This window comes from Haliotis asinina, chromosome 13, assembly GCF_037392515.1.
Source record: "Haliotis asinina isolate JCU_RB_2024 chromosome 13, JCU_Hal_asi_v2, whole genome shotgun sequence".
In the NCBI taxonomy this organism is placed as follows: Eukaryota; Metazoa; Mollusca; class Gastropoda; order Lepetellida; family Haliotidae; genus Haliotis; species Haliotis asinina.
In genome coordinates, this window is record NC_090292.1 from 41,312,937 (window position 1) to 41,339,248 (window position 26,312).

The window sequence follows — 26,312 nt, forward strand, 5'->3', positions numbered from 1 at the left end:
ATATTTATATAGCGCACATATCCATGCATCTAGTGCTTGCACAAGGCGCTGGTATTGGTTCCCTCGATCATTGGATGTAAGTCTCAACGTCACACCGTATTATAAATCTCAACTCCCTGGGGAGTATACAACTCTTGCTGTCACATTACTTTGTCCAGGTTCACTGCCGCAACTAGCTGTATGCACGTATTCCTGTGGTCACCATCTGGTCATATACCAACGGATTCATGGGTCCTTTTCAGTGCACAGGGTTGTGTACTGTAAACAAGGGGTTGTGACAACACTGCAAGAGTGCACACAAAGTTGACTCCAAGTTTTTTTTAACTGCCGATATTGGCAGCAAATCTCTCAAGATGCTGATACGTAAATAAACAACAGCACAGTGATCTAACAATATTATACGCCACATTTTATTTCATACGAAATGTGAGATTACACTACAGGTTGCAACAGACACCTTGGGTATATGTGTTGTTTATACACCTTTCCCACATTTACACAGTGATATGTTCTCGTGAAATCTCGTGATACATTGGCTATTATAAAAGATTCTGAATACCAAATCACATCTCGTTTCGGTAATTTTATTAAAAGCTAAAACGAATATGGAGTTTTGATAACATTCATATATACGTCCCATCACACGTTTAGATTCACTAGTGTAAATATATCCTCTTACTTCAGTCAACTGTTCTAAACGTAATTTAGCAAAACATTCCACACTGTTCAGAAGTACTGTTTACACATGAACTGATGTATTTCAAACATATCGGTAACGTTGGAACGATTACTGTTATGAGTTCAATAAAAGATAAACTCAGTGAAAACTGTCGAATTCTTAAGAAAACCTTTCACTAAAACGTAGGTGTTCACATGTTCGATATTTGCACATGCTGTTCAGCAATACCATACATGATCCTCATGCAGTTCATCTGCATAAGGTTTGCAGTTGCTTCCCCCAAGTTAGTGGAAAAATCCGTCTTCGTTGTAACCATATATATTTGCGTAACATACAGTGAGTGTTTTAAGTGGATCTAAACTTTGGATAGGAAGTATATCATGTCTTTACGGCCATGTGAGTGATAGAGGTTAGTTTTATACCGCTTTTGACAATATTCCAGCGACATCACTGTGGGCGACACCGGCAATGGGCTTCACACGTTGCACCCATGTAGGGAATAGAACCCGGAAGCTCAGTTCGACGAGCGAACGCTGTAACTACGAGGCTACTCCACAGTCCTCAAAAAATATATAATCGTCATATGTTGCACGTTAAGCGAATAACATGGAGAATATACAAAGCTAAATATTTTCTTTTATAAAAGATGAATGTGTCTATCAAAGTCGACATAAGGATTTCGTTATTGGACGCGATTTGAATTGAGTCACGTGATTTGTTTTCAACGTGACGTGTTTTCAATATATACATGAACACACGTCGAACTGGAGAACTTCTTGATGATGATGATGATGATGATGATGATGATGATGATGATGATGATGATGATGATGACGACGATACATAAAGGATTGTAACTGAGTTTTTGATTAGTTTGTTATGGGCAAAAGTCTTTAGTCTCGTTCAGATCACAGCCATACGACGTCTCTTTTCACGTTATGGCGACCTGACGTGCATCCAATCAAACTTTTGAAATCGTTCTTCCTACAGCAAGTGCTGTAACGCTGAAACTCGCCATCTCAGTCAGCCATGGATGACGTCACATTTTGGGTTATGACGTCAGAGAAGAAAGCGCGATACATATCACAGATTTTGGCGACCTCACGCTAGATTTGCAAAACACATGATCTTCATGTGTTTCTCTTCACCAGACCGATGTGGACAGGTCCATGAGGGGTCAAGAATGGCCTTAGGGCGGTTTTCAGTGGAATCTGTAACAGGCAACAAATATTAAAGGTTAGTTAAACAAAAATACCAAATGACTATCGTTCGTATGTGTCTACAATAGAATCAGTAACGAGCCCGGTTAACAGGCACTCGAGCGAGACTATTATCATACGTTTCTGGTGCGTCTAAGGGACGCAACTCGTATGAAAACGTAACGAACTACGTAAGGTCCTAATGGTTAAAGCGTCTGCTCGTCACGCCGAAGACCAGGGTTCGAATCCCCACATGGGTGCAATGAGTGAAGCCCAATCCGATGTCCTCCGCCGTGATATTACTGGAATATTGCTAAAATGGCAATGCATAACTTAACTCATTCACTCACTTATCGGGTAAGACGGGACTACAATCAGATGTCGACAAATCAGCGTTAGAAAACAAACATATGCATTCGTCTAGACATGTCGACTGTTGACATAGAAACGTGTTGTCAACACGTATGAAAACATATAGGTCATGTGGAAATACATGAGATAATACAAACAATTTTCAAAGTCTATAGACACCTAAATCGTAAACATTACGAAGTACTGTGGATTGTCTTTCGAAGCGTGGACAATGTTCAGCGTTCTATTAACGCGTCAGTGGTTCATTGCGAACAGAAATTCAAAAACGACTGCATGACGCTATTGACCCACGACTAATGCGAAGCTCTTCAGACAAAACTATCCTACGGTCATGAGACATCTCTGACAGAAGCAATGTCTGTTTGAAATTCCGACTTCTGACAGCGGCTATAACACGTCATGCATGTACGCACAGGACAACAACGTAGGTCAAGGACAATGCGCATGCGCAAAAAGCCGTTAAGTTGCGTGAAGTTGAACATGATTAACCTGGCTCAACATTTACAAGGAAGTTTGGTCTTTCAGTTTGTTCATATGGCCTTCTGTAAAACCTTTTTAAAGCCAACTTTGCCTGCTGGAGCGTAATGTCTTTGTGCATGAGACAAACACGTGTACATTTATATAACTTGTGTGTTCGAAGTGGGTGATGCTGGTTGATAAAATTGTGTTTGGATTAAGTATTGTACAGTAAAAGAAATTCCAACTCGCTCGCCACTCACTCACTCAGTCACTCAATTACTGAACTCGTATCTTGAGCCCTTAATTGTCATTATATCTGATGTGAATCAACCGCCGCCCCGGCAAACGTGAGTGCCTGAGTTGAGTTTTACGTCGCTTTTGCCAATATTCCAGCAATGTCACGAACCCAGGCGTGGGCTCCTCACGTTGTACACATGTGTGAAATCGAATCCAGATCTTCAGGGTTACGTGCGATCACTTTGTCCACCCCTTATCTAACGCATCTGACATGATCAGATTAACAAAGTAGCATAGTAATGTCTCTTCGTTTACGTCAGGATGTTGTGAAGCCCATTTCTGGCGTCCCCCGCCTTGATTATTAATATTAATATTGATAAGTTTAATATTGAGAGAACCCTTTGTATACAGAGAGCGGACCGTCTGTATGTAGAGAGCAGACCGTCTGTATGCAAAGAGCGGACCGTTTGTATACAGAGAGTGGGCGTCACCTACGGCATTGACGACCAGGCCATACACTAATGTGGACTGGTTTGAATCAGCGAACCGTCAAACTCTGACAAGACTGACAGTTGGAGACTCTGTGTACAGTTACACTTCATTTATCCGAAACCCTAAACTTTCTACTGTAAAGGTTTGGTAACATCACTGAGTGAGTGAGTGAGTTTAGTTTACGCTGTCTCAGCAATATTCCAGCGTTATTGCGGAGGGTTGTAAATATACGAGCCTGGACCACATAATCCCGTGATCAACAGCATGAGCATTGATCTGCACAATTGGGATATGATGACAAACAAGACAGCGAACCTGACCACCAGATCAGGTTAGTCATCTTTTTGAACATCGATCTACGAAGCTGGGACACATTACATAGGAAGTAGAACTCACCTGTGTTTTTGAGGATGACGTGAGGACGTAATGGCGAAGTATCTGGACAAGAGCAACCTTTATCAGAACGAGGCCGAACTTGAAGCCTACGCACATGCGCGGACCGTGTCCATAAGGAAGATAACTGTAGAGAGGTCGCTTTTCCTTGTTTTGTTTGCTGAATCTCTCTGGGATGAATTTGTCCGGCTCGGGGTAAAGGGTCTCATCGGCATACATGCTAACAGCCATAACTCTGATTTTCATCCCTTTACGGAAAGGAATTCCATCGACTTCACAATCTTCGGTGCAGGTGCGTGCAACGCTGTATACAAAAAGCATACTGTAAACATTTGTTTGTAGATGAGGTGAAATATTCACCATGTTCAAGAATATACGGCGTAAATCTCTAATTACTCATTCATTCCTTCATTCAAGTGAGTGAGTTTAGTTTTACGCCGCACTCAGCAATATTCCAGCTGTGTGGCGGCGGTTTGTAAATAATCAAGTCTGGACCAGACATTCCAGTGATCAACAGCATGAGTATCGACCTGCGCCACTGGGAACCGATGACATGTGTCAACCAAGTCAGCGAGCCTGACCATCCGATCCCGTTAGTCGACTCTTAAGACAAGAATAGTCGCCATGGGTTTCTGAAGACCAATTCTACCCCGGTCTCATTCGTTCAGGATAAAGTGAAACGGGGTCCAGCGTCGTATTTAAGAATATGCGCCTACATTGGATGACGTGCATGCGTGTGTGCGTGTGACTCCTTGTACTAGACAAGACCAAAGAAGTCTTTCCATCGCCCCTGTACTCATATGGGGAATCGACCAAGGACATGGGTGTAATCAGAACATTTTCCACCCAGGACCAACGTTATAACTTCGTCATCAGTGACGTGAGTTATACGAGGCGACTCAGGGGATCGGATGGTCAGACTCGATGACATGGTTGACATGCATCATCATATCGCAATAACGTAGAGCGATGCTCGTGATGTCAGTCACTGGATTGTCATGTCCAGACTCGATTTACATACTGCTGTCACATAGCAGGAATATTGCTGGGTTTGACGTTAAACATACGAACTAGAACCCTTATCTAACAGTTTGAATACAACATCTCCCGTAAGCATATGTGCGTGTGCGTGTGCGTGTGCGTGTGCAATTAACATACCCAGGTATCACGGGGAATACTCGACTTGTTTCTTCGATAACCATGTCGAGATATTCCATCTGCGACAGCAAGTCGTAGTCAAAAGTCTGAAAACAACAATGGGTAAACGGAACATTCTCGCAAGCCAGGGGTATTTTCTGTTGAGGCTCTTTATCACATACAAGTCAGCCATGTTCACTTGTTCTGCTGAGAATCAATGATATCGCAAGGGTTAAAAAAATCATCGCCCGGGACAAGTCAGTTTTCAATTCGGGCAATCAAATAATGGTAGTGGGCTACTAGGTAATTTCCGCGTACGGTTTCAAACTAAAAAAAACCAGTTACTTGGATTTCATCTCATATATTCTTAAACTGCAGCTATTAAAGTTCGCAACGATAATAAAGTAGAGTTATGTTTCTTGGCTATTTATCACTTTGCGCTTAATAGTCCAGTAATAATTAACATGAAATACCATGTTGATTTATTCTTTCATAAGTTCACCATTATGACTACGTCATAAAAATCAGGCTAGTTGAATATTGGTCCTTCAACAAGTGGCTTTTAAATACATTTTGAACAGTGGAAAACACAACCAAGAAATTACCCTACCTCATTTTGTGAGACTTTATTTATTTCATCTGTAAGCCTTTCCTGCACATCTGGGTTGGTTGCCAGAAGGTGAAGCGCAAACGACAGAACTGAACTTGTTGGGCCAAGACCTCCTCCAACCATGGTGGCTGCCTGACTTAGTAATTCGTCATCCGACAGATGGCGCTTGACGTCGTTATTGTCTTCGTCAGTGGAAACTGAGTAACCTTCTATGAGACGACGAAGGAGATGTTTTGACTGGTTCTCTGGGCACTGCGCCATCTGTCAACAGATGTTCCCCTTTAATAATACTGCGTCATGAACATTTCACCGAAAACAATTTCAGATTACAACACCTGGCATTGATTAATCCTTATTTTTCTATTGATCGTAAAATCTAATTTAAAAAAGACCTATCAAAATGAATTCGTTGGAGATCTGTTTTACGAAAGTAAGTAGAAATTAGCAATTTGTTTCATATATAAATCTCTAAGTCAATAACATTTCAACAACATCGCGGCGTGGCACACCAGAAATGGGTCTCACACACTGTACCCATGTCGTGACGAGCAAACGGTTTAACCACTTGGCTACGACCCCCCTCCCCTCTCGAAGATAAATTAACAGTACAAGTCATGTGACGCTGTCGAATTATTCAGATTTATATTATTTAGTGAGACACAAACAAGGCAAACATTGTTATTATACATTATACATAGCATTCACTGTTTACCTTGACATAATTATGTTTCTTAAGTGATCATAACAAAATTCTAAGTTGAACGCTCTTTTCCTAAATGCGGAAATACAACGTAAAATTCCCCCAAAACCAGACCATAGAGCAAATGATACCTTTTGTTTTTCTTTCTCAATGAGCTTTTTCATATTCTTTAAATGCAGTGCGTGGAGTTGGCGATGTTCTGTGTCAAACAGCTGTAGGAACCATGTGAGTGACGGGAACAACCCTGTAAGGAGAATGTACTGTTACATTAGCCCTACGTGAGCATAATATATGCACACAGGAGCGTTGAATCACATCACTCTCAGCAATATTCCAGATTTAACTAGATGCTGTGTATGAGCTTAGGCAAAGCTGACAGGTCGTTGACACTACCGTCAACACAGGACGCCGGACGCCATCAAGGTACACAAAGAAACAAGTCTGACAGCCCGATCCACTTAGACAACGGGACCCGTGAAGATCGGGGTTAGAATTGATCTTCAGTAACCCATATTTGTTTGTCGAGGTGACTAACGGGATCGGGTGGTCAGGCTCGCCGCGTTGGTTGACGCGCCATCATATCCCGAGTACATAGGTCGATATCCATGATGTAACGACAAACGGAAATCTGGTGTCCTTGGCGTCTTCAGCACCGACACCTTCTGTGCAGAGTTGCGGCCCTTGAACATGCGTCAATGCTCACACTGATGACCACTACATTGTCTGGCGCAGACTCGATTGTTTACAGCCCGTCTCCAAATAGATGGAGTATTTCTGAGTGCGGCTTAAAACAACAAACTATCACAAGGATGCAGTGGGGTAACCTAGCAGTAAAAGTGTTCTCTATACACGCCGACGACACCAGTTCGACTCTCCACATGGGTACATCATGAGAATTCTGGTGTCTCACTCTAAAACATTCCATCTTTCAACATTGACACTGGGCAGCAGTTACGCTGGGTATCTTCATAGTTTAGGTGTCCTGACTCACGGAGATGCCCGGAGTTACCCGAAGTTACCAGAGTCTCCCCTAGATGACATTGTTGGTACAGTGCATGCTCATCAAGCGCATGACCGGGGTCGATTCCCACCAAACGCCCATTTCTGGACCAGACAATCCAGTGATTCATGAACATCGATCTAAACCACCGGATCCCGTTAGTCGGTCTGTTACGACAACCCTGGGTTACCGAAGACAAATTGGTCACACTCGCCTAAATGGGTTCTGTCTCCTTTACGAACGGGTCTTTCAACATAATGAAGCTTGTACCAATATAGTTTAGTCGGGCACAAAGATACATGTAGTTTGATGTAGCAGTTTAGGTTTCCACAAACACATACGCGCAAAGCCAGCGAGTTGGTTCTCCGCTGCACCCGATCTGTTGAACGCCAACATGTATCTGTACAATATCTCCTGGGCGTTGTTGAGGCTGTCGCAGTCATAGTCAAATGCTGCGTTCGCGAAGGCGTCGAGGGTGTATCGCTCCGCCAGTCTGAAACAGAAGCAGTGGATTGGTAACGATGACGTTACTGAGTGAGTGAGTGAGTGAGTGAGTGAGTGAGTGATGTTTGAGCTTTTAGCAGAGTGACAAGTTCAACCTTATCCCCCATCAAATCATTTATATCGACTCCAGATCTACTCTTGAAATATATATCCCTGGACTGAGTTTACACAACGATTATTTTATGGTGTTCTATTGAGTCGGTTTGATCTACGTCCGAAGACCGACTAGTCAAGCCAAAACCATCTTTTTCTCTAAACTCCGTTTCAGCCAAATGTGTGAAGCCCATTTCTGGTGTCCCCTGCTGAGGTACTGCTGGAAAATTGCTAAAAGCGGCGTAAAGTAGTACATAATTTGAGAGTGATTGAATGGGTTTCGCATGTAAGGCTTCGACCCCGGTGCCACAGACGAACGATTTAAAAATTAGGCTACACGTTTATGGAGGCGACAAACCAAGGACAGGATTTGAACAACAATTACGAAATACGAGGTTGGGGCAGTGATTGAGGTGACCATATACTCACCCAGCGATGTCCACATTTTCCACACCATCTTCAACTGAAGCTTCAAGTCGTTGTAGTAGCTTACTTGATGTTCGAGTTACGCCAGAGACAATCTGTTATGAAATAAATATGCCATATACAACAATCCACGGTTTAAACGAATTAAACCAAATATAAATTCGTTAATTCGCCAGTTCGTTACACCCGTGTTCTTTCTAAACGCAATCTGCTGCAGCAATTGACCACAGACACGCTTCTAAACGCAATCCGCTGCAGCAATTGACCACAGACACGCTTCTAAACACAATGTGCTGCAGCAATTGACCACAGAAACGGTTCTAAATGCAATCTGCTGCAGCAATTGACAACAAGAACGGTTCTAAACGCAATCTGCTGCAGCAATTGACCACAAAAACGGTTCTAAACGCAATCTGCTGCAGCAACTGACCTCAATAACGGTTCTAACGCAGTCTGCTGTAGCAATTCATAGGTGATTTAGGCTACTTGTTTGGCTGTTTACGCCGCACTATTTCAGCAATATGGCGTCGGGCTGTAAATAATCGAGTCTGGACCAGCCAAGCCAGTGATCAACAGCATTTGCATCGATCTACGCAAGAAGGATGCAATGGCATATGTCACCCAAATCAGTGAACCTGACCTCCCGATCCTGTTAGTCGTCTCTTACGACAAGCTGAAGACCCATTCTAACCTGGATCTTATTCGGGCTGATAATTTAGGAATTTTCACTGTCAAAGCAGCAGATCTGTGCCTGAAAAGATCTTCAAAGAAGACCTTGGCAAGGAGGGCTTGGTCACTGGAGATGAGTCGGTTCTGTTGTGTACAGTTGCGTCCCTTTGACAAGTAAGAGTTACGTCCCTTTGAGGAGTGATAAATTAGGATCGGGAATTTGACATTCACATTTTTGCTGCCATGTTTGCAAGTTTGCCATGAAGTTGTAAAATCAAATATACCGACATGTCTATTCAAATATTATTGTTCAAACCCGCGTTAAACTAAACGGTCCCGCTAACACCTATTCAAAAAGGCGCGGCAATGACGACCTTGACCCCACGATAATCTGCTCACCTCTTTCAAACATTTGGAATGGAACGCCTTAGCAACCACCATTCTCTGTCGTTTCCACAATTCGCCGTTAGCGTTCTGAATGCCCAGCTCATCAAGAGGGTTGAGGAACGGCGTGCACGCCTGTAAAGATATCAATAAAATGTTTGAATTCTTAAGTGTACGACTTTACTTCATTATGCTTAAGTTATTGTTTGTAAATATCTCACTGCAAATCTGCTTAAATTCCCGACATTTGGATGCCTTTGCTGGACGCTGATCTATTTATAATTTGGCGATGATACTTCATTTGATGTATGTCAGTTTTTAGGCCTACAATTTTCGGTGTTAATCGGGTTGAATACAGAGAATGTCATTTAATATTCTGGGTTGATGTTTGGTGGAGACAGACGAGAAAGACACAGTTTAGGGAAGGAACTCACTTTTGTTTCTCGACGTCCAAATTTCAAATAATAAACGATCGGACTCTAAACATCTAGGAATAAAAGAATTATGTAATAATTTAAGCATGATTTTTTTTTACTCAAACGTATGGCAAGAGGAATCACTGAACACAGCCATGTTTTATTTAAAAGACAATTTCCAGGTCGTACCGGTCGATCGCTGAAACAAGCGAACCTCTTGACCAGGATCTGCTGGGTCAGCCGCGGGTCAGAGATGACCATACTTGGGTGGAGGCCCTCGTAGAAGCTGTCGTAAAACAAGATGGACAACATTACAGTCCCGGCTGCAACAACTTCGTCAATACACGTAGATGAATAATTTATTGTGAGTGAGTTTAGGTTTACGCCCCACTCAGCAACATTCCAGTTAGATGGTGGCAGTCTGTAAATAATCGAGTCAGGGACAGACAATCCAGTGATTAACAACATGACGATTGTGAGTGATAAAATATTGTTTTAAGCCGCATCCTAGAATAACCCTTGGGGGAATTCTATGAATTGAAGAAATAATTAGATATGTTCCCGTCAGCCCTTCAAACAGTCGAGTCTGGACTATCAAACACCAGTGATTGATAGTATGAACAACGACCATGAAGGTTAGGGGAGACGGCCATCAACTTGGCCATCATCTGATCCATTTAGCATTTTATATGTGTGTTCCAAGATGTCACAAGGGACGAATAAAATAAAGCAATATAAAAATGTATGATCCGATAGCGTTGGTCAAACTTAAAAGCTTCTTGATGAAGAAAATAGTACGGTACCCACTGAAGCAAAATATATCTTACCCAAAAACCTTTCCATATGTTTTACTCCAGTCTTTAAACACATCAAGTGCAAACTGAAAAACAAAGGTGGACGCTGAAGTCAAGTACATGTGTACTGTAGTTTTAAAAACTGATGATGATGGTGAGGGTGGGGGTTAGTGGGTGGTGACGTGATAGTCCAGTGATCATCGCCTGGGTCCGAGTATATATATGAAACAAAGCTGAAGCTTTAAAACATAATCTACGGCTGTAGACAGTTTCCTAAATGCTGCGATTTAAAAAGTTAAAATTTGAATTAAAAATAAATAAGAATATAAACAGAGCTTCTTCCGACGTTAATGTTTGGCTCACAATCCGTCCCGTGTCTAGATCAAGTTATATTTAGCCGTTGAAACCCGGTGACGCGGAAATAGTCTGTGTGCTATATTTGCATTAAGCTTGACATCACAAGCATTGTGATCCGAGTTAAATATTGTAGTCTGCACTGTCAACTACATCCAGCAAACCGAAGACGGTCAAAGACAGGCATCCGCGTGATGTTGGGGTATTGGGAGCTGTGCCACAGGGGAGACACTGAAGGGGTGGAAGAGGGGGTGGGGGAGGGTGTACACGTAAATATGAAATACCTAGGATATGTGCAACCAAAATCCCATCTGGTACTCTTATATCGACCACGTCCCATCAATCTCGCCCAACGTCACTACACCCAATCTCACCGTATGCCCTTGTAATCCTCTTCACCTCTAAACGCCTTCCACCCCCACCCCTAACCCTCACCCCCACCCCCACCATCACTTCACCCAAACCCACACCAACACGATCTCGTTAGTCGCCTCTTACGACAGGCATAGTCGCCTTTTATGGCAAGCATGGGTTGCTGAAGGCCTATTCTACCCCGGGACCTTCATGGGAAGATATCATATCGACTTTCTGACAAAAATACACGACTTCTAAATGAAAATTGTCAAATTTCAAAACCATACCCGCGCTTGATAACCATCACTGACGGCATGCCCACCTTTAAGACAATCGGGGCTGCAGGGTAGCCTTATGGTTAAGGCGTTCGCTCGTCACACTTAAGACCCAGATTCGATTCCTCACATGGGTACGATGTGTGATGCATGTTCCCGCCGGGATATTATTGCTAAGGCGGCGAAAATCTAAACTAAACCAACGCCCTCATTAAATCACTTTAAGCCAATCCACATTGAAATTTGCTTTGTTTATTATTTTCGTAACACTAACATTGTTGAACTCGCCATTTTTTCTAGCAGTTTAACAGGTTTATTTTCTTCATAACGAAGTGTGATGATTTGCTTGTATCAACTCTTGACACGTGTTTATATCGTGAACATCACCTACAGCATTAGTGACCAAGTTAAGTGTGGGCGCAAGTTAATTTTACACTCAACAATAGTCCAGCTACATGGTGGCGGTCTGTAAATAATCGTGTCTGAGCATCGATCTACGCAATTGGGTTATGATGACCTGTGTCAACTAAGTCAGCGAGAATGATCAAGTTAGTCGCCTCTTACCAGACAATCTGGTGATCGACAGCATGAGCACCACTCAATTGGAATTCTAAGCACGATCTTCACGTGACTGGCAGTCTAACAAATTTCTTTTCTTTTTATAACGAAGCATAATTATTTCCTTGTTTGTACCAATTCCTGAAACGTGTCTGTTTCGTGAATATCGCCTACACTGGCCCAGTTAAGTGCCTGACCCGGCAATCCTGTTCACCCTTAGAGCGTGTTACGCTTACCTTGGACTTAAACTCGGCCACGTTGCCGAATAGAAGAATCGGCTTTGGCCCTGGGATCCCGAGTTTTTCAAAGACAGAATGGCACTGCTTCAAGTACCTGAAAATATACGCAAACCGGTAATATATTGTCACAACATTAGAGTGAGTGAGGTTTTACGCCGCGTTTAGCAATATTTCCAGCAATATCACTGTGCGGGACACCAGAAATTGACTTCACACATTGTACCCATGTGTGGAATCGAACCCGGGTCTTAGACGCGACGAGGGGACTCATTCTCCACTAGGTTACCCCAGAGCCGCTATAATTTGAAGTGAGACTTATGCACATCATAGTAAGGCGCTATTACACGCTTAGATTTTACGTTCTCATTGTAATTTACGACAATGCAAAATGAGTAAGCGGAATATATTTACATGACGGCGGTCTGTAAATAGGTCTGGACCAGACAATCCTGTGACCACCCGATCTTACGACGAGCATGGTTCATGAAGATCTAACACGGATCTTCACGTGTCCGGTGAGACAGAGATAGCAAGACAGAGCAAACGAAGGAGAATGGAGAGAGGGGGAAGGAGAGAGAGGGGAGGTGGCGGTAGAGAGAGAGGGGGGTAGGGATAGAGAGAGGGGAGGTAGGGGTAGAGAGTGAGGGAGGTAGGGGTAGAGAGAGGGGAGGTAGTGGTAGAGAGGGGAGGTAGTGGTGGAGAGGGGAGGTAGTGGTGGAGAGAGGGTAGGTGGCGGTAGAGAGAGAGGGGGGTAGGTATAGAGAGAGGGGAGGTAGGGGTAGAGAGTGAGGGAGGTAGGGGTAGAGAGAGGGGAGGTAGTGGTAGAGAGGGGAGGTAGTGGTAGAGAGGGGAGGTAGGGGTAGAGAGAGGGGAGGTAGCGGTAGAGAGAGGTAGGTAGGGGTAGAGAGAGGGGAGGTAGGGGTAGAGAGAGGGAGGTAGGGATAGAGAGGGGAGGTAGGGGTAGAGAGAGGGGAGGTAGCGGTAGAGGGAGGGAGGTAGGGATAGGGAGAGGGGAGGTAGCGGTAGAGAGAGGGAGGTAGGGGTAGAGAGAGGGGAGGTAGCGGTAGAGAGATAGAGGAGGTAGTGTTAGAGAGAGGGGGATGTGGGGGTAGAGAGAGGGGAGGTAGGGGTGGAGAGAGGGGTAGCTGTAGAGAGAGAGAAGGGGGTAGCGGTAGAGAGAAGTAGAGGTAGAGTCGAGATAAGGAAGTGGAGGTAGAGAAAGAGGTAGAGGTAAAGAGAGAGTTGGCAAGACAGGGAAGTGGGGGTGGGAGGGAGTGAGAAGAGAGAGGAGAGATATAAGAAGAGGATATGCGTGGGAGGAGTCACTTAAATGCCACATGGCAACAAATACGTACTTTATCGTCTTGGAAACTAGAAAACTGCATTAAACGAAAGACACCGCTGAATCACTAGCTCAACGATTCTATATAAAATGCACATTTTCAGCTTTGAAATTCTCGTCAAACGGTGGTCACATAACACCGCGACGTTTTTAAGTCTCGTTAAAGCCGATGTGTTTTTCCTTTTTTACATTTAAGATGAGAATTTAATTATTACCGATACAAGAACTCGACAAACGTCTTATTTTTGGCATTATGCCTTCGCACTCAATGTATCCTTCAGAAAAACACATGCATACAAGGGGAAAGGTTTCAACGACTCTCTGAAAGCACCAAAAGCAGAAGAACGCCGCCTCCGCAATTCCATTCTGCGTACAGGATACAGACGTGTAGCTAGAACGTTAAGTTAGTGAGTTTAGTTTTACGCCGCACTGAGCAATATTCCCGCGATATGGCAGCGGTATGTAAATAATCGAGTCTGGACCAGACAATCCAGTGATCAATATCATGAGCATCGATCCACGCAGTTGGGAACCGATGACATGTGTCAACGAAGTCCCCCGATCACCCTGAACACCTGATCCCGATAGCCGCATCTTAGGACAAGCATGAGTTAGCAAAGATCAGTTCTTACCCGGGATCTTCACGGATATGTAAAACGTTACACAAAGCATTTGGAAAATTAATTGTATTTAATTACCGTTGCTGATGACAGCGTAAAGTGACTGGTTATGACTTTACAACGCCATAAGTCAGTTTACCCATGTGGGGAGCGAACCCAGTTTTTGCGGGATTAGCATATCACCCTGTTATCCAGCCCTCAGATTTAAAAGTATGTGTTTACAGATTACGGCCTAATCCTTCGAAATTTGAACAGTCAGCAGTGCAGATCCGTCGAATCATGCTCGAGTGGTTCTGTGCTCATCGGTCGAATTTCAGACAGCGTTAACACACTGGAAGAGTCATATGTTAAGGGAATGGCTTGTATTGGATTATTAGATACCGCGCTACTGATTTGGTTTTTTTCCTCCTTTTTTCTGTTTGTGTATCTGTTTATTTAAAAGAAGCACTAAGCAAGATTGTGCGATGAGGTTCTGTACATATTCTGCCCGAACCAGACAATCCAGTGATTGATGTCATGAACAACAGTCTGTATAGCTGGGATACGATGAGATGCATCAAGCATTTGCCTTTGGCAATGAACGTGAATGGTGTTCAGTGCCTTAGTGATCAGAATTGTCTAGAGATCTATTTTTAACCATCTAGTTATCTCGAACTGGAGTGGGGTAGCCTAGTGGTTAAAGCAGCCGCTCGTCACGCTTCAAACACGGGTTCGATTCCCAAACACGGGAACTATGTGTGAAGCTCATTTCTGGTGTCCCCTGCTGTGATTATACTGTAATGCTGCTAAACGCGGCGTAAAACCATACTCACCCACCACTCATCTAATTGCTGCATATTGATCAAGTGCTAGTTGTCTAGTGCTAAACTGACATACCGTCTATCGAACTCATGGACGAGGGGCCTACTGACAACACGGGCTATTGATCTAAAGATCGTTTCCCCCTAGTCAAAACACGCTCACTGCTGGCTTCGATGTCGAGGCTGCGAGTGCGGAGGGCGACCTTCGTGGACTGAGACGGAGGGTTAGATGGGGAGGGTTCAGAGACGGTCGTGAGCCGCCGTCAGATTGACATAGCTCCATAAGTCAAACATCGCGCACTTCCCTTCAAATGTCGGTCACTGGGTCGAACCAAGAAGTAGGTCTGGTTAGTTTCACTAGACGACCTTGGGTGTGGACGCCGTATTAGTATTTTTTTATTGTTACTTTTTCTATCACCAGTTGCAGTATAGTAGTAGCTGTAGCAGTAGTAACCGTAGTCATTCTATTAATTGCTGTTAGTATATTGTTGTCGTTGTTGTATATAGTAGTAGGAGTAGTATAGTAGTAGCAGTAGTGGTAGCAGTAGTAGTGGTAGTAGTAGCAGTAGCAGTTGTAGTAGTAGTAGTAGCAGCAGCAGTAGTAGTAGTAGCTTAGCAACAGCAGCAACTGTAGTAGTAGCTTAGCGAAGCAGCAGCAGTAGTAGTAGAAGCAATGGTAGTTGTGGCAGTAGCAATAACAGTATAGTTGTAAAAGTAGCAGCAGTAGTGGTAGTAGCTTAGCAGCAGCAGCTGTAGTAGTAGTAGTACTACTACTACTACTACTACTACTACTACTACTACTACTACTACTACTACTAGTACTAGTACTACTACTAGTACTACTACTACTAGTACTACTACTACTAGTACTACTACTACTACTAGTACTACTACTACTACTACTAGTACTACTACTACTACTAGTAGTAGTAGTAGTAGTAGTGCGTCTACGAACTTTAAATTGAACTTGTAAACACTACAGTAAGTTCAACACAGTACACCTTGACCATACTGTGTTGATTAAATGAAACTTTTTTCACAAAACGAACAATTACGGGAATCTGTAGTAAGCTTTGGGTGGTGTTATAGAGGGATAAGTGGGTGATGCTGGCTAATTTGCTGTCCGAAGCTCGATTTCAACCTGTGTCAGGTATATCCATTATAGAAACACGAGTGGAAACCCAGCACTGGACACTGTATCTCTTTATAGCATATATAACACAGAATTACATAGTGTAGGTTGGTCATAAACCATGCTACTTATAAACTGCGGGACAAAGATAGTATACAGTTTTAAACACCAGTGTTCGATGGTCCCTGGGAACATTTAAAAGGAAAGACACGGCGGTGTATTTTAATAGGTACCATCGATATGTTTTAAAATTAATTTTGGTTGGTTGGTTAAAAGCAACACTCGAGGTTGTAGGTCATGTGATATCTGATATCTGTATATTTTTCATTCGAAGCAATGTAATTTCAGCCTTGGAATATTTCCAAAACCTTTGTTATTACCTTGGCTAAAGTTTATTCTTTCATTCGTCCTAAATGTAGAATGCTGCGAGCACGAGTAAGTCCGATTAACCACGTTTTATTAACTAGCTGGTATTTTTTTTTTAAATGCAGTGAATTGCGTCTGTTACAAATACGCTTATAACGAACAGCCGGATGTAACGAACAGTGTTGTTGGTCTTTGCCACCTGTTTTATGCTTCAGTCGAGTGAGTGTGGTTTTACGCCGCTTTTAGCAACATCCCACCAATATCACGGCGTAGGACACCTGAAATGGCCTTCACACACTGTTCCCATGCAGGGAAGCGAACCCGGTCTTCGGCGTGACGGGCGAACGCTTTAACCACTAGGATACCCCACCGCCACTGTTTCCGTAGCATTTATTAAAATTTACAACCAATAAGATTTAAACCCGACTAAAGAACATAGTTATTATGCATATAACAGGGCTAAATGAATTTTTACAGATTAAAAAATTTTCAATAAAGCTGAAATGAGTTATATGCAAATTATATGTGACATTGTTTTCTAGAATACGATCAATAAAAATATAACAGCGCAATATTTGTGAGATGTATGAGAATTATTGTAATGTTCCACGCATGTATAAAAGGATTAACAAAAGCATGCATTTGTTATGGAATATTACGTGTTTCCCAACAAACACACGTTTGTGTTACGACTGTCATCCGTCAAGTGTGCACATATAAGTCTTATATATGTACACTTGACGGGGTGAAAGACGTAATCTTTCGGCAAGTGACATATAAATACATATAAACTTTTTAAATATTATAACAATAATCAATTACTAAGAAAGTTTCAACAGTTTGTTATCAGAAACAATTGGAGTAAAAATATGAACCAAAATTTACCTGAGATTTACTACTTTCATAATTTGACAAATTATTTCAAGTGAAATATATTTCATGAATTTTATGTACTTTCGTTTTCATACACATACCTATTTCATAAGCGTTTAGAAATAATTTGTATTCTCAACATGTGTAACGCTACGGCCAGTGACAATGTATTTTCTGAAAAATGCAACAGAAACATCAGCTATGTAAGACAACTTTGAAAAGACGACAAAAAAAAAAGAAAAGGAAAACGTCTTGAACTCACCGATAGAGAACAAGCAGCAGGCAGCCGAGCAGAACGAGAGTTATCATAGCGTGGTATAACTTGTAGATTTCAGGGCCGGGTGATATCGTGTCGATTGCACTGTCAGTCAGTCGGCTGTCATTCGATGTGCCGCATGTGCCACTTCCTACCGGATTTATACGACAGCTCTGCTGGGGGTCCTCGTTGTAGACTGGCTATAGTCAGTTTCAGTAAAGCCCCTGCGACCTCCGTTGTTTGACAAACGATATCGTTTATATTACATCGGTGAGCTCAGAGTACGTAGTGGTAGGTAAGAGTACATTTGAGGGCGGGGAATCGACTTTTGATTGGCGTGACGCTAAATGAGATAGATAACAATTCCCAAAGTACATTGCCGTTGTGGGACTCGTCACTCATGAAAGAGGGGAGAGAGGGTGCGTGTTTGGGAATACGGATGGAGGTGTTGTTAAAAAAAGACGAAAGAGGGGGTGGGGGACCTGAAACAAATGTGATTTTTTTAAACAAACAATTTTTAATTCCAATCTTTTTAACCACTTGTTACTACTTACAGAGTGAAATGTCGTCACACAAATTGGCAGAAGAAAAGGAAAATTTGACAGTCCTGAAATGAACAAATTGCGTATAGAATATTTGCAACATTGAAAATCAATAAACGATTAAAGTGCTGCGTTTCATTTTCGAATCTCGCACCACTTTGATATCGACGATTTTAATCAATGGTACATTCTAAGAAAGCATCTAAAGATCGTAACAATCTGTAAGTTTATAAATATTTAATGATTATAAAATGAAAATTCCAAACGACAATTTCCTTGAGTGAATAATGCTGGCAAAAATGTGAAAGGTAAATAAATCCGTCATAATTCAAGAAATAAGTAATAAGTCATGAATAAAATTATCCCATGAATCATACACAGATATTACCTCTGACTGACACCGGAACATACTTCCTCTGTGACAACAATGAACAACGAGATAGTGGGGATGTGTTGTGGGGGTTGATAGCTGTCACGTATCGATCTCAGTCTTCGTTATGTTGAATGGCTGTCTGAAATACATGCTGATGTAATTGGTGGAGTACATAGGTATATATAGTCATATAAATCAATTTTAACAGTGTAACGGTAGATTGCATGTACTAATAGGACGATCTTCAGTTTGGTTATTAACTAGGTGATGATGTCGTTCTGGAATATTCTGACGAGAGAATGTAACTTTATTACATGGTGGAAGACATTAGGAGCGGATACAGGAGAGAGGGTGGGGTTGGGGGTTGGGGTGGGGCGTGGATTGAGGGGGGATGGGGTGGATGTAGGGGTAGAGAAAGAAGGAGGTAGCGGTGGAAAGAGATGGGGGTAGCGGTAGAAAGAGATAAGAGAGGGGTTAGGGGTAGAGAGAGGAAGGTAGCGGTAGAGAGAGGAAGGCAGCAGTAGAGAGAGAAGGAGGTAGCAGTAGAGAGAGGGGGAGGTAGCGGTAGAGAGAGATAGGAGAGGGAGGTAGCGGTACAGAGAGGAAGCGGTAGAGAGAGGGAGGTAGCGGTAGAGAGAGAAAGAGGAAGCGGTAGAGAGAGATAGGAGAGGGAGGTAGTAGTAGAGAGAGGTGTGGTAGTAGCAGAGAGAGAAAGTGGTAGAGAGAGAGGGAGGTAGCAGTAGAGAGAGAAACAGGTAGCAGTAGAGAGAAAAAGAGGAGGCGGTAGAGAGAGATGGGAGAGGGAGGTGTGGTAGCAGTAGAGAGAGAAAGAGGTAGTGGTAGAGAGAGGGAGGTAGCAATAGAGAGAGGGGGTAGCGGTAGAGAGAGGGAGTTAGCGGTAGAGAGAGAGAGAGAGAGAGAGGTAGCGGTAGAGAGAGAAAGAGGTAGCAGTAGAGAAAGGGAGGTTCGCAGTAAAGAGAGGGAGGTAGCAGTAGAGAGAGAGGGAGGTAGCGGTAGAAAGAGATGGGGGTATCGGTAGAGAGAGGGAGGTAGCGGCAGAGAGAGGGAAGGAGATGAAGAACGATGAAGAGTTTCACAGAGAGGCAGAGATAGATAAAAGTATTGAATAGTGGATAGTGAGGTAGAGACAAACAGAGACATATACAGAAAGTTCAGAGAGTAAGTAAGTTGGGTTTTACGCCATATTTTTAGCACTATTTCAGCAATATCAGAACACCAGAGTTAAGAGAGATACACAGGAAAACATAGAGGGATATTTAGAAGTGAGTGAGTAAGTGAGTTTATAATTAGTCTTACGTCGCTTTTAGCAACATTTCAGCGATATCAAGCGGGGGACACCAGAGAACGGGCCTCACGTATTGTGTACATGTCGATAATCAAACCTGGGTCTTTGTTGTGGCAAGCGAACACTTTATCCACTTGGCTACACCATCGTCATATTGAGAAGCGGATATCTGAGCAAAAAAAAAATGCCTTCAGTCACAATCCTTACTGTAATGTAATTAGGAGATAAACATCATGTGTTGGCCAATTTCCGGGTGTTATTGAGTATTTGAAGCACGGCCAATTTCCGGGTGTTATTGAGTATTTGGAACCGACGGCGTCAGCCGGAGGTTTCAAATGAAATATTCCCGTGCTTCAAATACTCAATAACACCCGGAAATTGGCCAACACATGATGTTTATCGACATTGTAAACACAAAAGTAAACCAAAGGGGTTTTAGTGTCTGCACTCGTTCACATCGAATACGGACACAGCAGTGAAGTGTCATCAGCTGGCCGTTTCAGCTGGTTCTCATGGTAGCATCTGGAGTTGTTCATTTGTGACGTCATTCTAACTTTACGTCACAATATGATTTGAATGACGTCACCACTGTTGATGACACAACAAAACAATTGTTTACATGTCAATACGCGGTGAATAGTCTTTCAGTTTCCGGGAATCTAAAACCATGTAATCATGTTTTTCAACCAATCAGATTACAGAACACAGTAACTTTTGGTTTACAATGCTGAATGAAAAACGCGTATTGTATGATTATGTACGAATTATTTTGTAACGTACTAGTAATGATTACTGTAGTAATGATTACTGTAGTTCTGTGTCAAACCCGTGTCAGCCAACTAACAACATCTTTCTGTTAAATCTGGTTAATATTGTCTTAAACATATATCTGAAAGTATATCTGAAAGTATAACCCACAAAAGATGTAACTCTGTAGAGATTATGTTGTATCATTTGTACTTTTGGGTGTATATGTCATTTCAGGGACAATGGGTTATCCTAGTGGTAAATTGTTTGTTCGTTATGCCGAAAACCCGGGTTCGATTCCCAGCATGTGTACATTACAAATTGTTTACTTCTCTCGAAGGTAATACGGTCTTATGCACGCCTGTTAGTAGCAGTGTCGCTCGGGGAGCAGGGAGGGGAGGGATGACGGTTACCGTTACAGTTACAGGAGGGTTACCGTGGCAACGGGTAATATTTTTTCCTGTTGTCACCCTCCCGAGCGGGCGGCTCGGAGACTTGTTAAACCGTCATTGTCTATTGAAAGTAAAGTGTTTTACATGAATGTAAGATAATGCATGATGCCGATTTCGGGTGTCTACAGGCATGATGTTGCTGGAATGTTGCCAAAAGCGGCGTGAAACTCACTCACTCGCTCATTATGGCCTTTAGTCAAACAAACATCTTGAATCATGAATCTTGAACATCGAGGGTACATTGCGAGAGGAGATAATTTTGTAAGCTGCTTTTAGTACAATTCCAGCCATATGACGACGGGGACATCAGAAATGAGCTGCACACATTGTATTTATGTTGAGAAACGACTCTAGGTCCTGCTTGAGGATTGACAAGCAAAACCTTTTACCACTTGGCTTCCAACGCGACGAAATTGAGCGAAGGACGCAGCATGCGCAGCAAGAGAACGCAGAACTAGAAGATAAAGTGCGATTTCATACCATATTTCCGTATTTCCGTAGCTCAGTCGCACTATGAAGGTTCCGTTGGGTGAGTGTTGTTGAATTTCATTGCGTCTACAAACCACAACATTGTAGCTTGTAGGAATATATATTTGGCAATGTTTTGACGATCGCTTCAAACACTAGATATGAATTTGTGTATTTTTAATCATAAAATGAATCTCTGCTATTCAGGAAACACGGTTCCTTGTTCTCGGTTAAAGTACAACTGACCTACTTATTTTGGTGTCGATTGCGTTTGTGCGACACAGATATATGCCTTATTGTACACAATGCAAATACCTCCGATCCGGGTGAATGATCTGGACTGCACTTTAAAATGTGTCTCTAGGTCGAAGTCCCGTACATTCGGGTCGAAACTCAGTGTAATTGTGCTAAGATGGTGTCTTTCCTCGCAGGGGAACAACTTTTCTGATTTCAGTAAAAGTTCATTTGAAGTGATCCACATGTAGCAATAGGGGATTTAAGTGGTGGTTAGGTTCAAAAGTCGAATTCGACTGCGGAAAGAACTAAAAGAAAGAAAAACTGGTAGTATCAATGACATTTATTATTTTATTGATTATCTTTTATCGGAAGTACCTGTGAGTTATTATATTAAGTTGTTTTCTAAGGAAGTGATTTGACACAGGGGATAAACCGTGAAGATATGAGTGAGTGAGTGAGTGAGTAATGTTTAAAGCCAAGTTTAGAATATTTCCGCAATATTACGCAGTACACATGAAGCTGGCCTCACTCTCATTACTCACGCATGCACTCAATCGAACCCCGGAATACATATCGATAGTTACATCCGAAAAATCACTCTTCTTTTCCATTGACCAATAAGGGTTTTCTGTTGTGTACGTTTGATCCCATAGTGTGAGTGAGTGTAGTTTTACGCCGATTTTAGCAAGTATTCCAGCAATATCAAGGCGAGGGACAGCAGAAATGGGCTTCACACATTGTACCCATGTGGGTGACTGAACCGGGGTGTTAGCCGTAACGAGCAAACGCCTTACCACTGGGCTACACAAGCGTCCCTGCAAGGCCATATATGACCCGAAGTACAGATGATATGGCATAAATTTCGGAGTGATGAGCGAACGCTGTAACCACCATTTGCCCCTCAAGCTCACCTACGCACGAAATGTGCACATACACACACCAAGCTTAATTACTCACCACACCCACTTACCAATCAAACTCACAAACCCTCTAAACGCACGCACGCACAAACACGTCAAGACTACACGCACCAAACTTACCACACTCACTTACCATCCAAACTCTCCCACCCACTAACGTATACACGCTCGTGCATGCGCGCGTGCACGCGCACACGCACACGCACGCACACACACACACACACACACACACACACACACACACACACACACACACACACCAAATCTGCTCACACACCAAATACACTCATGCTCGACCTATTTCACTTCGTCAGTAGTCAAGTTAAATGCCAATTGTTCCCTGTGGAAGATTTCGAGATTTTAGACAAATACGCACTTTACAACCGTCCATAAGTGTCGACCTGTTAACCTACTTGGTCACATAAAGTGCAAAATACATATGTGACACTTATGATATCAAATCCTTTGCATATGCATCAAGTCCCCTCAGTGTAAGATTCACCCCATTGTACAACATACGCTTGCATAAAGGATATGATAATGATGTAATATAGTCAGTCTTCGCCAGCACAGCTATAAAACCAAATTAAATTCCAATAAATTTCAGCATAAATAAATGTCAGGCAGTTGAGTTCTTGAAATAATATTTCATAAGAGAATCACAGCATATTAGGTACATCTGTTAAAATGATCGATATACATCAATATATACCGGATCACCTGATCGTCATATATGTAACCGTGGCTTCTTAATAAAGTGAGTGAGTGAGTGAGTGAGGTTAGTTTTAAGCCGCTTTTAGCAAGTATTCCAGCAATATCACGGCAAGGGACAGCAGAAAATGGGCTTCACAAATTGTACCCATGTGGGGAATCGAACCCGGGTCTTCGGCGTGACGAGAGAAGGCTTTAACCACTAGGCTACCCCACCGCCCCCTTAATAAAGAGATATTTGTTAGACACCTGCAGTACGAGCGAGCCTAGTTACTGCGCAACAGCGGACTGAGTACTATCGCTTAACAGGTTAGAGTACGTTTCCTGTGTTGTCGATGGAGTAGCCTAGTGTTCTAAGCGTTCGTTCGTCACGACGAAGAACGGGTTCGATCCCCCCATGGGTGCAATGTGTGAAGCCCATTTCTGGTGTTACTAGTCGTGATGTTGCTGAAATATTTCCAAAAGCGGCGTGAAACTTAACTCACTCACTCATCTCACTATCTATTCTTTGAGTTAGTGAGTGAGTGGGTGAGTGAATGAAACAGAATCACGAATATACTCCAGTATGGTAATAAGGGGCCGTAATATTGCTAAAAGCAGCCTGAAACTCAACTCAACTCACTCACTCACTCACTCACTCATACTCCAGTATGGTAATAAGGGGCCGTAATATTGCTAAAAGCAGCCTGAAACTCAACTCAACTCACTCACTCACTCACCCACAACATCGCCCCTAAAAGAAAAAACGCTAAAGAACATACATACACCTTCAGGTGAGGTGAGGTGAGGTGAGGTGAGGTGAGGTGGGACTTAACGTCCCACTTAAGAATACTTAGGACATGTGACACGCGTGGCTGTGTATATATGTTGCTGCTTGTCCTTGTACAGACTTAATCTTGTTTTATATTGCCAGCTCACCGAGAAACCTTGCCGTAGTAAGCATGAATACCCCACTTAGGGACTGCTCACTTGCTTTGCATATTAACTTTGGGGGTCATTCACAGTGTACATGCAACTCCATAAAATCATCATCACAACAGCTCCCCCCCCCCCCTCCCTCCCCTCAAACACACACACACACAAACACACACACACACACAAACATACACAAACACACACACATACACACACAAACACACACACACACATACATACGCGCGCGCACGCACGCACACACACACACACACACAATGTAACTACTGAACAGCAACAGAAAACCAAATGTCGAAAAAATGACATCTCACAAAAGTAAGCGTCCAGGTTAATCTTCTACTTAAAAACCTGACAACAAAAACAGAGTTGCGTTTCTTTTGCTGTCATTATATGACCATGTTTCCGATGGCACAATAACGGCGTTTCAGTTGTTAGCAGTCGGTACGGGTTCGAATCTGGTTCAGTCTGCGATGTACTGCTCCATCAACCAAGTCAACGATGGAAAAAGTCTGCCAACACACAATGAAACTTAAACCACTAAAGTACATCCGAATTTCACAACACACCTTGAACTTTCTTCTTTGTGACCTTTGACCTCAACATAAGCATAAATCACCTTTGTGTTTACATACTCTAGATAGTGATCGACATGAGTAGCTACCTCAGTCAGCCGGCCGAGGAGGGTAGCTGAGCTTAAAGTACATGAGGTAATTACGCTTAAAGTACATGAGGTATGTAAGTGGCTTACAGAACTCTCCATCGATGAAGGAATAAGAATATAATCTGTAACTCATGTCCTTTATAATGGAGAAGCTGACGTCCACTTTACCCTTTGAAAGATTAACAATATATCCCGAAGTTCATGTTGACATCCGTATTATCTGCTCCTTTACAGTACATGCTTGTAAAATTAATGCAAAAACTTTGCCAAGCTTTCAGTGTGAGCTTTTGTTACTATGTGAATGACATATTTTAAAGATGCTTCATCACTGAGCTACTGCCCCGGGTGTTTATAGAACGGGTGACGAACAGGGAAGTGCATACCTCTGAAGGGCGTGTGTTTACATAAGTCGCCCGCTGAACAACGTCAACGAAAGTTCGTGCTCGCAATACTCACGCGGAGAGTTTACGGGGTGGTGGGTGGCATAGTGGTTAAAGCGTTCGCTCGTCACGCAGAAAACCCGTGATCGATTCCCAACATGAGTGAAGACAGTCTCTGGTGTCTCCGCGCTGAAACTGCACGAAAATGGTTAAAAGGGCCTATAACCATAATCAGTCACGCGGTCTGAAAATTATCATATTAAACCGGACAATCCAGTGATCAACAGCATTGCTCTTTCACTTAGAATACGATAACCCGTGTCAGCCTAGTCAGCGAGCCTGGCCAACCGATCTCGTTAGTCGCCCCTTACGATTTTCTTAAGACTATTTCTAGCCCTGATCATCAATCAGGAAATGTATGTCTTAACGAAGTTTCTTGGTAAACTCTTGGTAATGTACAAATGTCTGTTTTATGGTTCTAATGATCTCAAGTCGTAATGCGTGTGTTATATATCCATGGTTGAGATTATGACTGACATTAAACATTGCTTCATTCACGTCCCCTATGACAAACCTTTACTGAAATGTTTTAATGTAGATTAAGTGGCGAAGTACTTTGGTACACTGGAATGATTATGATCACTGCACCAATCTCAATTTGATCTCAATTAATGTTGCGTTTTCATGTAATGTTGGAATGTTTTCATAACAACAGGATGTTCTTTTTAAACCCGACCCGTGAAAGTCTACCCGGAGTAGAATAGGCCTTCAGCAACACAATGCTTGCCATAAAAGGCGACTATGCTTGTCGTAAGAGGCGACTAACGGGATCGGGTGGTTGGGCTCGCT

General features: G+C 42.7%; 1 protein-coding gene across 1 annotated transcript; it reads right to left on the reverse strand.

Annotated features, from left to right (window-relative positions):
- Positions 1-388: 388 nt before the first annotated feature.
- Positions 389-17,900, reverse strand: LOC137259983 (cytochrome P450 3A14-like). Its single transcript, XM_067797648.1, has 12 exons — positions 17,740-17,900; positions 12,342-12,438; positions 10,598-10,650; positions 9,960-10,056; positions 9,370-9,489; positions 8,305-8,396; positions 7,620-7,771; positions 6,410-6,522; positions 5,579-5,839; positions 4,990-5,075; positions 3,835-4,135; positions 389-1,890 (listed from the first exon to the last, which is right to left on the reverse strand). Exons 1-12 carry the CDS (start codon positions 17,784-17,786, stop codon positions 1,810-1,812), a joined length of 1,500 nt encoding a protein of 499 aa, XP_067653749.1. The 5' UTR covers positions 17,787-17,900; the 3' UTR covers positions 389-1,809.
- Positions 17,901-26,312: the final 8,412 nt, after the last annotated feature.